The 17,488-nt window shown below is 33.3% G+C and overlaps 1 protein-coding gene across 4 annotated transcripts in view; it reads right to left on the minus strand.

The window, feature by feature from the left end:
* The window catches only part of STXBP5 (syntaxin binding protein 5), a gene marked incomplete at both ends in the record, with an annotated part of 133,283 nt that overhangs the window by 51,819 nt on the left and 63,976 nt on the right, over positions 1-17,488 (minus strand). For all 4 annotated transcript variants that reach the window (XM_084228556.1, XM_084228555.1, XM_084228554.1 and 1 more), the window contains one exon: positions 9,867-9,937. In XM_084228556.1, coding sequence (XP_084084682.1) covers positions 9,867-9,937 — 71 coding nt within the window. The remainder of the gene's footprint in view (positions 1-9,866; positions 9,938-17,488) is intronic.

Below are 17,488 nucleotides of genomic sequence, written 5' to 3' on the forward strand. Positions count from 1 at the left end.
GAGTCCTTAAGTCTCTCCTGGAATCCTAGCTTCAAACCATAGCTTCCAAGCACATCTGTCAGCAGCCAACTTGCCTGTTCTACACAGTTAGTCCACTAACTCCCTATACTATTTACCATAATTAAATGTAACTAAGCACACTTTAAAACTGCATTCCAAATATCTTTTCATATCTTTTAGTCTGTATATTATATCTTTGCTTGCCTATCTATGTTTTCTTATTCCTGTATTTGTTGGACTAATAACCCTCTTCTAATTTTTTTGTAAAAGTTCTTTGCATTCTAAGGAAGTAAGCTCCTGATCTGCCATATGTCTCCCCATTTGTTGGCCTGGAAGTTGTTTCTGGTACATTAGACAGATGATTTAATATATTCTATACATGGATTTTTCTCAAACTCTTCATAAGATATTTTCTTGATGCTTACCCTAGGCCAGTATATATTTATCTCCCTCCTCGTTAACTGTTCACAATGAGTCCCTATCCCATTTACCTAACTCTTAATAAAGAGTCTTCATATCTAGTATAAGCAATATGTAATAATGTATAATGGTTAAAAAGTACTATCTCTGGAACTAAACTGCCTGCATTTAAATATGACTTTTGGCTTAATTTTCTATGTGATCTTGGTGCTTAATTTCTCTGTGCCTCGTTTCTAAAACTATAAAATGGAGATACAGTGATAAGTATCAACTCCCAGAAAATTATTACATTAAACACACAAAGCAATGGGTCAATGCCTGGCACATGGTATACTCTTAGTAAGAACTACCTATTATTACAATAATAGGTCCTTATCACTCACTATGAAAATTTCCCTTTTTGTGATATACAGAAACATTGAAATTTCTAAATTTTACTTACTCTTACCTAAAACAAGAACAATTTTGCTAAACTTTCATAGGGTAGTAGTACAAGAGGTATGTCATTTATAAGTAAATATAAAATATTAGTTGGTTTTATTAAGCATTTTACCTATTTAAATATATAAAATAATGTAAACTTTTTTGTGTGCATAGTACTTTGTTATTTAAAACTCACCAAGTTAACTTTCTCCCATAAATTTAGTGGGCATTCTCCTCCATGCCACCTTTTTTTTTTTTCTCTAATTTTTGGTGCTATTTTTAAAAAATCATTTAAGTTTTCCAGGCAGGAATAATACAACCTATGAGCCATCAGCTTGTAGAGTAAATATTAATGAAATGAACATCTTACAAGAAATTAGTCATAAACACATTAACAAAGATACTAATTTAGTTCTAGACATTAAAAACAATAAAAATTCAAAGTTTTGTTGGAATGGGAATTATAGTGAAAGTTCTAGGAAACCTAGATTATTTCAAGGAGGTTAAGTGAATTACAGAAGTGGAAAATTTTATTTTCTTTATCAAAGAGGCAATAATTTTTCTTCTACAATTTTAAGCATAATTCTAATCACTGATATACTGGATATTACCCAAGACATTCATTTTTAAGATATCCAGGTTAAGATGTAAAAGGTTTGGTGTATTTATAATTTTGATTGGATTTTTTTAAGAAGCCAGATACTTCAGTGAAACATACATGCTTTCTGCTTCTGATGAATCTCACCAGGCAGGTCTTGACAGGAAGTCTGGCTGAAGATGGGTTTCAGTATGAATCATTCTTAGAAGCGGCACTTCTTTCCAGAAAGTCTTAAGTATTATCTATTTGTTCAATTCTGTAGCAGTTCTATAACACTACCTTTAACTCACTCAAATATTTACTGAACACCTATATTCCCGAGAATAAAAGAGTACTCTATTTCTACTGTAGAGAGACAAACATATTGTGATAAGTAGTATGAAGAAAATCAAACAAGGTAGTGATAGGGTTACTGTGAATGAGGGATTAAAGAGGTCTGGAAAGACCCTAATGATAACAGGTGAACTTGGTCGAGAAGGAAGAACAGTCAACTACTGAACGATGTTGGGTTTGGGGGAAAGACGTACATTCCAGGCTGCTGGAGTAATCATTGCAAAGGCCCCAAGTCAGCAATGAACTTGGGATATCTGAGGAACTAAAAAAAACTCAGTTCAATCATCATCTCAGAAAAATCTATCCTTATGATCCACCCTGAGTTTGGTACATCATCCTACATCCTGTACATACCACTTTTCAGCATTTACCAAAGGAATTTTCACTGTTTGTCTACTTCTCTTTTACACTGTGAGCGCCTTCAGACCACAGATATTTTACCTCTATACTCCCAGGTATTAACTAGATATAGAGAGACATTCTATTTCAGAGGGTACACCTCATTATTATCTTTTTGGCAAGTATAATTGCGTCTTATCTCTTAAAAACTACCAAGTAACAAATATTTTATTTTTACCATTCTAATCTGAGTGCTTAGATTGAGTCCCAAAGGCACACATATATAAATAATTATTTTTATTATTATAAATTGATTTTACAACTATGATGATTCAAATTCCTGAGGCTTAATTCATATTATCTGCTATGAATAATCTAACAATAATCTACACAACCAAAATCTCAGTGTCTAATGTCCTTTTTTCACATAAAACTTAAAAGTTTAGATTTTGTACATTGTGTGTCAATTATTATAAAGGATTCATTTGCATGCATGGTTAGAATGGAAAACAAACCATGAAGCATACTCAAAAAGTAATCATGAATTCCTACTGCTAAGTTTTTTCAATTATTAAGCCAAAATAGAATAATCAAAAATGAGGGCTTCAAAAATCTGAATGTTTAAGGGCCTGGGAGTAAAATTAAAATAAAATTAAGAGCACTCTTCTAATCATATGATTTTATAGTTTTGAACAATGCTTCTCAAACTATCTGTGGTCAAGAACTATTTTTAAAAAACAGTTGCTTTTGGGGGAAAAAAACAACTAAATGTGTATGTAGATTCTGTGCAATGTCCATGTCATTAGAGTTTCTATACTCTTCTTTGTTAGTACTTTTTTTTTATCTCAAGACACTTATCACACTGGAAACACTCATACATCACACATTGAGCAGCTCTAGTTGAGAACACAAAAAGTTGAGGGCTTGAATAACACTACTTGACTTTATCATGCTGGAGGAAGGGAGGGTAGATGAGATTGTCACTGAGGAGCTTGCTGCAAAGGCCCTTGTATCCTGTAGAGTTCAATCAGAAATTACAGAACTCTATCCTTCTATGCGTGGCTAGGTGGAAAGGCTGATCCAAGATCCCCTCTGACAAAATGAGAACTAATACTTAGTGATGAGCTTAGTGAAATTTTCATTTCTTTTTAAGTGAACAGGGAAATAGCAGGGTAGCCAAGGATAAACAATTATTATGAAGTAGTGAGTTCAGGATAAAAAAAGCATAAGGGGTTTGTTTGGAAGTAGACATCTGTGCTCAAATTCTGCTTCTATTTGTTTTATCTATGAGAATTGGGAAACTTCTTTTAATTTTAATTATGTAAGCCTCAATTTTCTCTTTAATTATATACACCTCTTAGAATTAGTATAAAAATTAAATGGCATACTATATAAAATGCTTATTAAGTGCTCAGTACAAAGTACATTCTCAGAAAGAGACTTATTTTTCTAAAATAATGATGACATATTACAATAGCTTTCTAGATCACGTCTGTTATCTTTGTCAATTTTAAGAGAATCTTCTGGAACTAGGGGAACCACTGCCAGACCATGTTTCACTAGTGACTAACCCTAATTCCCCTTTACTGATATAGATATTTGGGGAGAAGTGGAGGGGAGAAAAAAAGAACATGTTCAGACAAGTTCCTATTTCTTTAATGACAAATTTAATAATAATATACAGTTGATAGAGTGGGTGTGTGTATTACAGTATTTGCACAAAATGTTAAAATCTTATTTAATGTAAAAAGTTTTATTCATGTGATTATTGCTTTGTTTAATTGTCTGGTAATTGGATTTAACCACAGCCTTTTAGATACCAAAAATGCGCAAACTTCAAAGGCAGTTTTGTAAAGCTCTTCAAAATTGTCATGTGGTATAAAAAGTGATGATCAGAGGGTGGTGTCTGGGATTCCCAGGACATTTGCAAAAGACCAGTGAAGTCAAAACCGTTTTCATTACATATTAAGACAATACCTGCGTTTTCCACGTGCTGATTTTGCAATGATGGCACAAAAGTAAGAGTGGGTGAATAAAAGCTGCTAGAATCTCAGTATTAAGTCAAAGCAGCAGCACTAAACTGTCTTAGTCAGTCTTCTTCACTGCCATGTGTTAGAGGTTTTATTTCTCTTCCACTTGAAGAAGTCCTTGATGAGGCAGTAAAATGACTAATTTTGAAATTTGACCTTAGATAAGAGTTTTTAATGTTGTGCTGAGAAACTGGAAAATATATATCAAACCCTTCTGAATATTGACTTCAACAGTTATTTCTAGAAAAGCACTTGTATAATTGCTTAAGTTATAAAATGAACTATCTGCTATTTTTGCTGAAAGGATGACTAACAAACTTTGAAGTCTACTATTTAAAAAAATGAATATAGTTTACATTATAAAATCTGTGTTTTCAGGTTAAAAAATCAGAGTTTAGAAAGTTTTTACCCTCTATATTGAGCTTCACAGCTTCCCCATGCTTGAAAGACTTTACTGATGAGATCAGTATTGATATTAACAATATCCAAACATATTAAAGTGAAATGTGTCAATGCTAGATGATCTGACTGATCTAAATACTAAATGAGTGTTTTCCAAATGACCAGAGTCACGATGCTATGAAAGTATACGAGGGTAAAAATTACTGAGAGTGCAGACAGACCTGTGGATTTTTAAGAAACAGAACAAAAACTTTACTGATACGGAGTCAGAATCCACATGACAAGTAATCTTTAAAAGACTACCACTTACCAAGTTTTAGCATAGTATCAAAGAATAATTATCATTTTTAAGTCCAACCACATATCTTTGTAAGGCTGGATTTTTTAAATATACTTTAATTAAAAGAGTATGACACAGCCTCCCCTGGTGGTGCAGCAGTTGAGCGCTGGGTTGAGAGGTTGAGTGCTGGGCTGCAGCCTCTCCAGCGCCGGTTCCATCCCCGGCTGCCGGCGAGGGTCCCGCATGGAACGCAGACCTCTCCTGCTGCCCGCTGCTCCCCTCAGTGTACTTTGTCACTCTGCCTGTTCTGCTCCCACTCTGGCTCTGGTGAATTCTCTCACCTTCCTGCGCTTCTGACTGTACCCAGTGCTTGCATAAGTAAATAAATAAATCTTAAAAAAAAAAAAAAAGAATATGACACAACAGTCTGTAGAAGCAGATGTGAGACTCCAGTTGCACTATATTATACTAACCTCTACAAATATTTGTAAAATAAAGCAATTCTACTATCTCACTATTTTTTTAGAAACAGAAAAAATGTTAATATGCAAGAGGTATTAGTTTTTAATTTGTAAATAGTTTTAAAATTTTAGTCTTTATTTCTTGATTTATTGATATATGGTAAATATCAATAGATAATACCCACATATACAAAATTTCTTTTCATTAAGGGAATCTTAGTAATTAGGCATGCAAAGAGTCCTGATACTTGATGTGGGCTATTAGTATAAACCTAAAAATTAAGCCTACAAAAAGAAAATCTGTAATAGCAAATTTTTATTTTAATAAAACTTATAACTTTATAATAGATTATATAAAAGGCATTTAATCCAACAAAGGTAAAATGATAGGTTTATATTTATTAAAAGGGATTCTATTAGTACCATGAAAAGAAATAGTTTCTTCTCCAAATTAGGATCTTTTGACCATTATTGTAGTGAGGAAGATCAGAATTTCCCTTCAACTAGTCAAATTTTTAAAGTCTCTACTAATTACTTGAGAATTTACAATTTATTTCATATCAGGTCTCTAACACTTGAAATTACCACTTAGATGACTGGATAACAAGTCACAATTTGACAATAAAGGCCCAAGAAGACTCCATGAATTCTAAAGCCCTAAATATTCTAAAGCCCCCTATCAGTATAGGGGGAAAAAAATCTCAAAACACATTCCCTGCTTTTGAGGCAGAAATTTGTTTAACTACCCCATAAACTGAAAATATAGTGTTTTCTTGCAGCTAGTAAAGTCTGATAGTCCTACCAAAAGCTACTATGATGAAGCTGCCATATCAATGGCAACACAACTTTTCTCTACCTGTGCTTTGCAGGATAGAGCATCTATTGTACTGCTGAAGTTAAACCAGAAAGCAAAACAAATATTAAGTACCAAAAAATAAGTCAAGAAGTAAACATAGTGAGTTTGGTAAACCTATCCTAACCACATAAATTTGACCCAAAAAAGACATATTATAGTGTATCACAGTTTTAAAATACAGGTGGGTTTAGGATGCATGAGATTTCTAAAGACACACGCAATTCATATTAGCTCATTACTTTGAGCTCTTTCTGGTGTCAACACAAAGAAGAGACTTTATATAACAAATAGGCACTATATCAAAAAGAAATCTAAAAATTTGAATGTAGTCTTTGCCAAGTAGAATTAATTTATATTCATTAAATGGTCTGTCTGTGAGATTCACAGAGCTACAAGCGTGATTTCAAAGTTGCCTATGAGAGAACACCACATAATTTTCAAAATAATTTACTGCAGACAATCTTGCATAAATTTGATTCCTGTTTTCTAGAAACATATAATCTTAATCATACAAGCTGATACCAAGACGTGTTATAAGCAGCCAAGTTAAAGGCACTAGAACAATCAGTGAACCAATCAGTCTATGTATTGATCAACAATTCACAACACTTTAAAGATGTGTCAGAGAACCAATTTATATGGTAAAGAAGGTATGGCTGTAAAGGAAGAAATTGTGGGAAAGCTCAGAATGAACTTCAATTGTATGAAAAGTAGTAAAAAACAGAAACAGTAGAAGCCATATAAGAAGGGGACACCTGAACAGCTTTTAACAAATAAGTAACAACCTTGTAAACAAATAGGTTTGAAATAAAATTATCTTTTTATAAATAATATTCAAAATCTACAAGAGTTTTAATTCCATTTTAGAGTTTCTGAAATAGAAGAGAATTGTTACCAAGTAAATATCTACACCTAACACACTAATTTTGTTAAGTTCATCAGATAATTTCTAGATTCACAGAAAAGCAAATGAATAAATTCTGGTCCCTGACAAACTAAATGCTTTAGCTGGATGACTGCTTGCAAAAAATTAAATTGGAATGTTTCTATGAATCACTGCGGCTTCACATGCAGACATAAACAAATGTAACTTCACCCCCCTATTATCTCAGTGGGCTGTCTTTCCAGTAACAGCAGTCATTTAGGAGTTCATATTTTGGTTACAGAATTTAAGATCACTCCAAAGCATAAATGCTGATGTTTAAAGTTGTGAACTAATAAAAGTTATCCCACAGTGATGAAACTGGTGAAATTGTTTCATTTGATACTCAGTTCTTTAAATTACACACATATAATTTCAAAAAGCAGCATGTCAACTTGTCAAGATCCAAAAAAAATTTATCTTCAAAATTTCACCACTGGAAATTTACTGTAAAGAATTCAACAGAAGATTTCTACTATTGTACTAAGTATAAAAAATTAAAATATAATCATAACTGTATTTTTTCTCCAGTATTCAAAACCTGATTGTCTATAAATCAACAGTAGGGAGGGAATATTTGAATAAATGATACAGTCCTTATAAACAACTAAAAAATAATAAACTAATAGAAACTAGTATTACATTAGATATGTTAAAAATAGGAAAAAAAACCACCAGCTGAATATGGCTCTAAGAATATAATTATGTGGAAATGGATATATGCCTGAAAAACAAAACAGGCAAAAATATTTTAGAATGTTGGAATTATAGGTAATATGCTTCTCTTATAATGATTTCATTTAATGTGATATATTTCAAAGAAACCTAGATACTTCCAAAACCACTTCACAGAATAAACAGTACTAAAATGAGATTAATGTAATATAATAATTATGACTTATTAAATTTTCTTAAAAAGAATGTATTTTTCCTATGGAAAAAAGTTTGCCAATTTTTGTGTGCGTGTGTGCACGCGCGCGCGCGTATAAAGTTTGCCAATTTTTAATGTCATTTCCGTATTATGTCACTATACTCTCTCACTTAATGTATAAATGAGGTTTATGCTGAAGAATTTTCTGCCTCCTACATCATTCAACAATAACTATGCAAATAAAGTTGGACTAGTGCTATGATTCACCCATTCAACAAACACCTACCAAGTGCTTAAGGTATCTGGGTCACTCCTGTCAAGTTCCAGAAGTCTCATTTTTCTATTTGTACTTTGATTTCATCCTAAGAAATCATTCCTTTTCATTTCCAGTGTCTCTTTCCAAACCTATGTTTTCTATTGTGAATTCACTAACTTTCCTTTTTAAATGTCCCAACTTTGTGGCTTATATTTGGATTGACATTAATAATGTTCTCTTACAAATTAGTTTTTTTCTGGGTGGGCTTCATTCCCACCTCAGCTTCTAATTTTTTTTTTCTTTGCTGCATGCTTTTCCTATTTACACTCTTTGCCATGGGACAAATATAGTAAATAAAAATCAATTGGTGGTATGAAGTATCCAAATAAAAACAACAGTAACCATTTTTAGAACATTATGCAAATTACTGTGTAGTGTTTTAAATAAGCATTTAATTACTTACAATAATATTTTGATCTATTATTAATATTATATCTATGTCATAAATGAAGGAACAAGCATGAAGAGGTGAAAAGTTGTGATGCAGAGTAAGGGCTGTTAAAGTAAATTAAACAGATGCTACTGCTCTTTAAGTACATTCAACCTACTGTCTAAAAACAGTATCTCTGTTAGATCCCACAGGAAGGCTAAAATTGATCAAGGAAAAATAGCATCAATCTTATCTTCAGCCTAGTGTCTTTTTTTTGCAAACAAGAAAATGGTGGAGTTGACTTAGATTGGGAGAAGAATACATTAAAAAGGGAAATAAGTCAGTTACAATAACCAGTGGTTATAAACTGGTATATAAGAAAAGTGTACTGTTTCTAAACTTTAGTGTACATCAAAATTTCTGTTAACACACAAATCAGCGACCTCTATTCACAAAGATTCTGAGTCAAGGTCTAGAGTAAAGTCTGAGAGTTTGTATTTGTAACAAGTTTTGGCTAGTGCTGCTGGGTTAAGAGACGACTTATGCCATCTAAATTCACTCTTCTGACACAGCTACAGTAAATACAATCACACATTTTTTCCCTAGGGAATTACAGCATACATAAAAGGGCTCCTTTCAAAGTTAAAGATATGCACAACTTTCAGAGAAACATTATGTTTCCTATATTTTTAGATATAACATGTTACACATACAAAAATATATAAAAGATGTAAGAATGGCAAAAACAATTTAATTTTCATACCAAATTCATGTACTGGCAATCATTGTCTCCAAATACAACTGACAAACTTCTGCTAATATTAAACTAACTCTCTTTTTGTAATTGCTAAATATCCTTACGGTGAGGTTTTACTTTTGAAGAACACACATAGCTTTATTAACACATACAGGATGAACAGGTTAAATGAAAATCTTTTTTTCATTGCTTCTTGTTCACAAGTAAATAAATATAATCATTACTAAAGACTAAGAGAAAAGCTAAAATTTCATAAAAAAATAATAATTCAAACTTTCCAAAATATATAACCAAACTGCTACAGACAGAGAACATGAGAATCTTATCCTGTTTACCAATTTTAGTTATTTCAATAAATAAAGAAGCATAAAATTTAAGACTGAACTAGACCATTCCAAAGCAGTCCTTCAACAATAATGATAAAATAGCCTTCAGTGCTAGTTGAGTAATCATGCACAATAAATATTGCCAATGAAGTAAAACCTTACCCAGATCTAGTCGTTTTGAACTCCACCTTGAGGATAGGTTTGCACGGTTCTGGCTTCTTCCCATCCTTTAACTGTTTTCCTAAAATATATTTTCCTGTATTAAATTCTAAAATTCTAAGTTACTCTAAATTTTTACATTTATAGTTCATAAAACAAAAGTGAAATATAATGAAATCTACCATGACACATTTAAAAGCGATTTCGATGTAAGTATTTAATACAAAATATTTAAAATGATAAGAACGTCAGTGCCAAAAAGTAAATGAGTAACTTAGCAATGACATTTGTGCAACAGAATTCTAGTAATAGAATTTGATAGACTTTCCAAAGTTCTTAACTGCAGTTAAACAAAACAATGAAAATTAGCTAAATGAATTTAAGTTTTAGAATATCTAAACTTGAGAAAGATAAATTTATGTCAAAGTTTCACTCAAGTATGACAAGCTGCAATAGTAAATCCTGTGCTAATAATCTTTATTTTCCCAAAACAAAATATATCAATGCTAATGGTCAAGATACTGCTAAAATATATCAGGATCTATAAAATTGACCATACATTCACTGTCGAAAAATTTAAACTATTTTTAAATGCCAATTTCTGTTGACTAGTTCTATATCTCTATTATAGAAACAACTCAGAAAAAAGGAAATAAACATTTATTCCCATTTGTTAGGGATTAATCATTCTAACCATTATCTTATTCTTAGTGACCTAACCATACACCCTGACTACATTTATCTTCCTCTTTCCTAACTTTTATCTCCCCATAGTGTCTATCTCATTCTAATATACTTTATATTTTTGTTGTTTGCCTCACCAACAAGAATGTAAACTCCATGAAAACAAAGATTATTTAAGTATTTATGTATTTTCTACTGATGTATCCTTGATCACAAACATTGTTTGGCAAATAGTGGATCTCAGTAACTAATGAATGACTTTCCTCAGGGTTAATTCCTAGAAAAGGGGTAATTGAGTAGAACTGTATTCCAGAAAGACAGTAGTATCAGTTAAAAGAGAAGACTGTAAAAACCAACTTCCCCAGAGCACAATCACTATTTTGTCCCAACTTGCACTCCTGGAAAACTTCCCAAGACACTACAGTAATATCTTTTAACATAAACATCAGCTCAGGGAGACAAAAGCCCTATCCTCCAGGGCATCACAAAAATAATGACATTCTGAAACTATGGTAGCTGTCTAAGGCAATGATCTCAGTTGTATCAACTAAGAGGCTGGACAGTAATTTAAAGGAAAATTTGGAAGGACTAGACATACCCCTAAGGTGTCTAAAAAGCTACACACATGTTCAAGGCTGTATATGTCTTTCTTAGGAAAAACCAGGGAAAGGAAAAGGCCCTCGTCACTATCAACGGCCAACTTTGAGACCCTGAATAAAGAGAAAATTTGGGGGGGAAAAAGGGAAAATGGCAGAAGGTAAAACAAGCTATATTACCTACTATTGTCAGGAATGCTAATACTCATACATGAATGTTAAAAATGCATCAAAGGATAGAGACTTTTTAGAAAGGAGTTTGAGAACATTTATTAAAAATGGAAATAATTAATGAAACTCTTCAATATTGAGGAATAGCAATTCTAAGCTTAAGCATTTATTCCACAGAAACCAAATGAACAATTCCTAAAGAAATTATACAGAATGGTAATGGAGCATAATTCATAGTGATCAAGAACTGAAAACAAAGTGAATCCCCATTTACTCAGAATGGCAGAATAAACTGTAAAAAAACTGTGTAATAGTGGGTTATTACACAGCCATTAAAACAAAGGAATTAAAGCTATGCCAGATGATATGGGAAATTTTCCTATGTATGGAGGGTAAAAACATGATGCAAGAAGACAAAAAAAAATTATGTAAAACATTGTTCAAAAAGAAACTCTTATATGTTTACATTTGCATATGTGTTAATTCATATGCTTTTAGAAATATATTTATTTTGCAAGAAAACCTGCAAGACTCCTGACATAGCTTAGCTGGTGGGGCAGGAAAGGGGACTGGGTATTGAAACAGGTGGAGGGAGAAAGGGTAGGTATGATATCACTCCAGTTATGTGTAAAGATATATGCACACGTATGAAAAAACCTGCCTTCTTTTTGTCCTTTCCTTTTGTGGTTTCAAGCTTAGAAAGTTCTTCCTACACCATAATCATGCCAATATTTTTGCATATTTTTCAATTTCTTGTAACTGCTTTATAGTTTCATTTATTAGATTTAATTATCTGTTCTCTGAAATATATTTTGGTGCAGGGAAGGTATTTTTCCTCTAATAAATTGTCAGTCATCTCAGCAGAATTTTTATAGTTTCATAGAGCTGGAACTGCCAGGCAATAAAGTATATCTATTTAAAGTGTGCCGTCTGCTGAGTTGTGACATAGGTCTGTGCCTGCCAGCACTATTTATTGAACCACCACAGCTTTCTCCACTGACATGAAATGTCACCTTTATTCATTAAAGTTTTATGATTACACACATATCAAGTAGCATTGCAGCATCTAATTCAGTCTTAGCTTGAGTTCCTAGAGGATCATCTCCTTCTCCCTTTCTAAAGAGATGACGATGTATTACAATCTTGAACCTACAGCATGCCTATATGTAAGAATCAAGAAATGACCAGTGATAGAGATAAACCATACTGGACCTAAGGGTCTGAGTCGGGGAACTGGGAGAGCGAATTGAGAAAATAAGTTAGGTGTGGAAAAAAGGAGGCTCAAATCTAAAATGTAGTCCTTCAAGCTGTACAAGAAATTAAAAGTTTTAATCTCTATTACAATCTGTTCAGAGTTACACACCCTTGCAGAAAAGAATAATTATTTGCTCTGAAGAAGGGCAACATCAGAGCTTTATGCTTCTACCACCCAAAGCTCCAAAGGGGAGTGCCAGACCGATATAGATTGCGTTTACAGACTCAAATCTTACATTTGATGTGAAAAACTTTGTCATATGCATTTTGTTTTATGAACAAAACAACTACTCAGTTAGCAATTTAACTTACTTCAATATTCATCCCCAACCTTTCAGTGGCTGGAACAATTTTAAACATATTGGGTGGTATATTTACTGAAGCTTTACTAGTGTCAGTTTATCTATCTTGCATAAAACCTGGCTAGGTACAAAATTAACTCTGTCTTGTTCAATAGTCTTTTAATATTGCTCTATAGAGTCTAGCATTTGAATTTATAATCAAGTTCAAAGCCAATTTGATTTTTATTTCTTCATAAATTTTCTTTCACACCCTCCAAGGATAATGACAAAGTAGTTTCGTTATCCTCGTAAATCGAAAATATTGCAGCTTTTGGAGTATCTTTCTTAATTTTGTTTAGAAAGTAACTTTTGATCCATACACTTATTTTTTAAAACTCAGGTTTTTTAAATTATATTACTGGTTATTATTTGTGTTCCAGAAAGGTTAATTTATTCATCTATAATCCTAGAATAACCATTTTCTATAACAAATTAAGTGATAAAGAACTAGCTACGATGTCATGAAGCACATATAAACTAAAGGATGTTTGGAGAACCACTGGATTTCACCACTAGGTATCATTTTATTAAGTGCTAAGTCAACTGAGTAGCAAAACTGTGCGTGTTCTATTTTTTCTTACCATAAATATAAGATATTGTATAGATTTTTCCCAAATTTAAAAAATCCATCACTATATTGAAGTAATATTGGCTTATAAAGTAACATTATAAAGATTTCAGGTGTATAAGTGAAATAAGTCAGATGGGCAAAGATAAACACCACATGATTTCACTCATTTGTGAAAGATACAAACAGAAAATTAACATTCATTCTCTCATCTTCCGTGAACTGTGTTGGCAAGTTGTTGAAAGAGAACTGGTGGTCTTAAAAAAATACATAAACTTCCATGTCACATCTGATTCTTCTTTACTCTTACTTGCTCTTCCATTCCCATAAACCTCCCAGCCACAAAAAAATTGGTTTAAGTCCTGTTGATTCTAATTCCACAATTTTATTCATGTATATTTACTTTCTTCCTATTTCCAGCCACAACTGCAATCTTCATTATTTATTGCTTACTGATGTAACAGCTTCCTACTTGACCTACCTTTTCTGCCCCAGGTCATGTGATGTCTACTATGAGAGCAGTATTTGCAAAATATAAAGTTCATGTTTCTTATAATATCACTCACTAGGTCTCCATCATGAAGTGAAAACTCTTTAGCAAAATAGGATGTATATTCTTGCCTCCACATGTGATTGTGTTTCTGTTTCTTACTACTTTCCCAGAAGAATTTTAAACTTTGGTCATATTAAACTATTGCCATTTTTTAAACTGCTTTTGACTATGTCTTTGTACCTTGCAATTGTAAACTGCTAATTACAAAAGGAGTGGTCAATTCCACATTTGATTGTGATTTTGTATATTCTAACTAAAATAACCTTGCTTTCTTTATCTCATGACTCTCCACTAATCATTTTAAGACCAAGCTCATATAAGGGGTTAAGCATCACACTGTGAAGCAATCCAAAGGCTCTGCAGCACAAGTTCAATCCCTGGCTGGCAAGGGAGCAACCCACATGGCACAGCAGACCTCTCCTGTCTCGCCCGCTGCTCCCCTCAGCAGTGTATTTCAGCCAGTCTGCCTGTTCTGTTCCCTACTCTGTTCTCTATCTCTGGTGAATCCTCTCACCCCCCATATCTCTGGCCTGTACCCCAGCTCTGGTATACATAAATAAATCTTTAAAAAAAAAAAGACCAAGCTCAATAACCTGAATTTGTACAATTCTCCTACACCCTCCATTCAAAGACTCACTACCTGTTTTCACATATGATGTATGCATTTTTCAATATTTATAAAGTATTTTAATTATCAGTTTATAGATCCTTTTCATTATATGACTATAATTTCTTCAAGGCAATATATTTCCATTACTTAGTTTCTAGAACATAGGAGGTACTCAATAAAAGCCAACTGAATGAATGAGTAAAGATGCATTTAAAAAAATGAGAATCACTGACAAAAAACCAAATTCTTCCTAAGTTTTTAGTTTTGCCATTAGAACACAGAACACATATTAGAATGCAGTTACACAGCAGGTGTATTCTTAAGCCTATAGCTGACTATCCATTAAGACAGCCTCAAATGACAAGACTGGGTGCAGGAATGAGGTCAGTTCATGTCAGGATGTGTTGAAAGTATGAAACACATACTAGATTTAGAGAGCACAAACAAAACAAAAAGAATATGAAATATCTCAATTAAATATTGATGACCTGTTGAAATGACAAAGCTTTACATATCTTTGGATTAAATAAAATTTATTATTAAAATTAATTTTACTTGTTCTTTTTATGGTTATTAGTATTTATATTACTGGTAAATTTATTTCTTTTTAAAAAAGATTTATTTATTTATTTATTTATTTATTTATTTATTTATTTATTTATTTATTTATTTATACATGCACTGGGTACATTCAGAAGCACGGGAGGGTGAGAGAATTCACCAGAGACAGAGTGGGGAACAGAGCAGGCAGACCGACGAAATACACTGCTGAGGGGAGCAGCGGGCGCGGCAGGAGAGGTCTGTCGTGCCAGTGCCATGTGGGACCCTCACCGGTGGCCAGGGATCGAACCGGGTGCTGCAGAGGCTGCGGGCAGCTTCGCAACCCAGAGCTCAACTGCTGAGCCACCAGAGGAGGCCCATTACTGGTAAATTTAAAGTTTTACATGCAGTCCATATTGTATTTCTACTGAACAGTGACATTCCAGAAAGAAAGTAATTCAAACTTAAAAATCATATTGTTAATACCACTAGTCTGAAATGGGAGTGGGTGTGTTCTTTCATTTGTGTGTGGAGATACAGCCAATTTACTGCTCAATTTGGAGGCCTCTAGACTTTAGTATTCAACTCATGGACCAGTTGGTGGGATTTATGATGTGCTTGTTTAAGCTCTAATAGTTTTTTCTTTTACTTCCTCAGAAGTCAATTTTGGTGGTAGGTGGAGACTCAGCATAATCCTTGTGTTGACAGTGTTCATGAAAGTTTGCAAATGGGGTATCTTTCAGAATGCCTGCCTCATTCTCTTTCTCCCGCTTTACTGTATCCTTTATCTTTAAATAAAAGCATTATTTGAGTACACGCTGTGTAGACCGGTAAGTCTTTCAAGAATAAAAAATAGAAAAACTTTGTAATGAACTATATGAACTATATGAAGAACTGAAGTGTGGTTTTATTATTTATTGAATACTTCTGTTAAAGTGAATTTTAGAAGATGAATATGATTTTCTGTATGCTACATCCATAAAATATTATACTAACTTTTACTTATATGGAACGTTGATATTTTACTTCAAGTAACCCTCAATAGAATAAAACTTCCCCAATCTTGGTTTATTTCTTGATAAGTAGACAGACTGTACTGACAAAGAAGCTCCAGATCTCATTTTTAAATGTTATTCCCTATTACAGACACCTATTTATTTTGACCATTTAACATCTCCATTTTCATTGAGAATCACTTTATTCTGTAAAAGTAACAGTCATGTAAGCTCACTCTACATCACATCTCCCTTCCCCGCCTGTTCTCTCCCAGCACAGTCACAGAGGCAACTCTGGGCATCCTGGGCTAGCAAACTGCTTACCCATGATGACTGCTTCAGAATAAACATGTGAGTCATGCCAGGACTATCAACGTTCTTGCTGACTAAACAATGAAGCCTCTCTGCCAAAGGAGAGGAATAGGCCAAAGAGAAAAAAAAGCAGAGCTCATCTTTTAGGCACACCATGTAGATATGTAAAATTTATTATGGGGCTGCCCCGGTGGTGCAGTGGTTGAGTGCTGGGTTACGAAGCTGCCCGCAGCCTCTGCGGCGCCGGTTTGATCCCTGGCTGCTCCCTGGCCAACAGAGGAGGGTCCCACATGGTGCGCAGACCTCTCCTGCAGCCCGCTGCTCCCCTCAGCAGTGTACTTCGGTCCTTCTGCCTGCTCTGCTCCCCGCTCTGGCTCTGGTGAATTCTCTCGCCCTCCCGCGCTTCTGACTGTACCCAGTGCTTGTATAAATAAATAAATAAATAAATAAATAAATAAATAAATAAATAAATAAATAAATAAATAAATCTTTAAAAAAAAATTATTATGGCTTACCAAGATAAAATAACTGCAGTCAGTAGTCTGAACCCAATTCTGCTTAATTTCTACACAGTCACATAACTTTATACCTTCAGAAGTCACTTGGTTAATTAACAGAGCAAGTTGTGAAAAACTGGCCATCACGCAAACTTTTGTGTAAAGAAGGGGAAAATAAAAATATACATTAAAAAAATCACTATGTTCAATTCTACTTTACATATGATGAAACTAAGAATAGTAATTGTATTATAAATTATTTTTTCATCAAACAACTGCTTAACATAAGACAAATTAGTGTTTGTGAAATATACTTCAGGGAACACTAATCTAAAAACGTTTTGGCTCTACACTACCAATAAAAAACATATCCATGTTTATATTTACTATAATCACATATGTATAACACATCAGATTTCTAGTTATTTTCACTTTCTTTTGGCTTATTTGATCCAGAATGTAGAACAGTGTTTATCACACTGTTTTTGTGATTGTGGACCCAAC

The sequence above is a fragment of the Talpa europaea genome (assembly GCF_964194135.1).
Source record: "Talpa europaea genome assembly, chromosome: 2".
NCBI classification, from domain to species: Eukaryota; Metazoa; Chordata; class Mammalia; order Eulipotyphla; family Talpidae; genus Talpa; species Talpa europaea.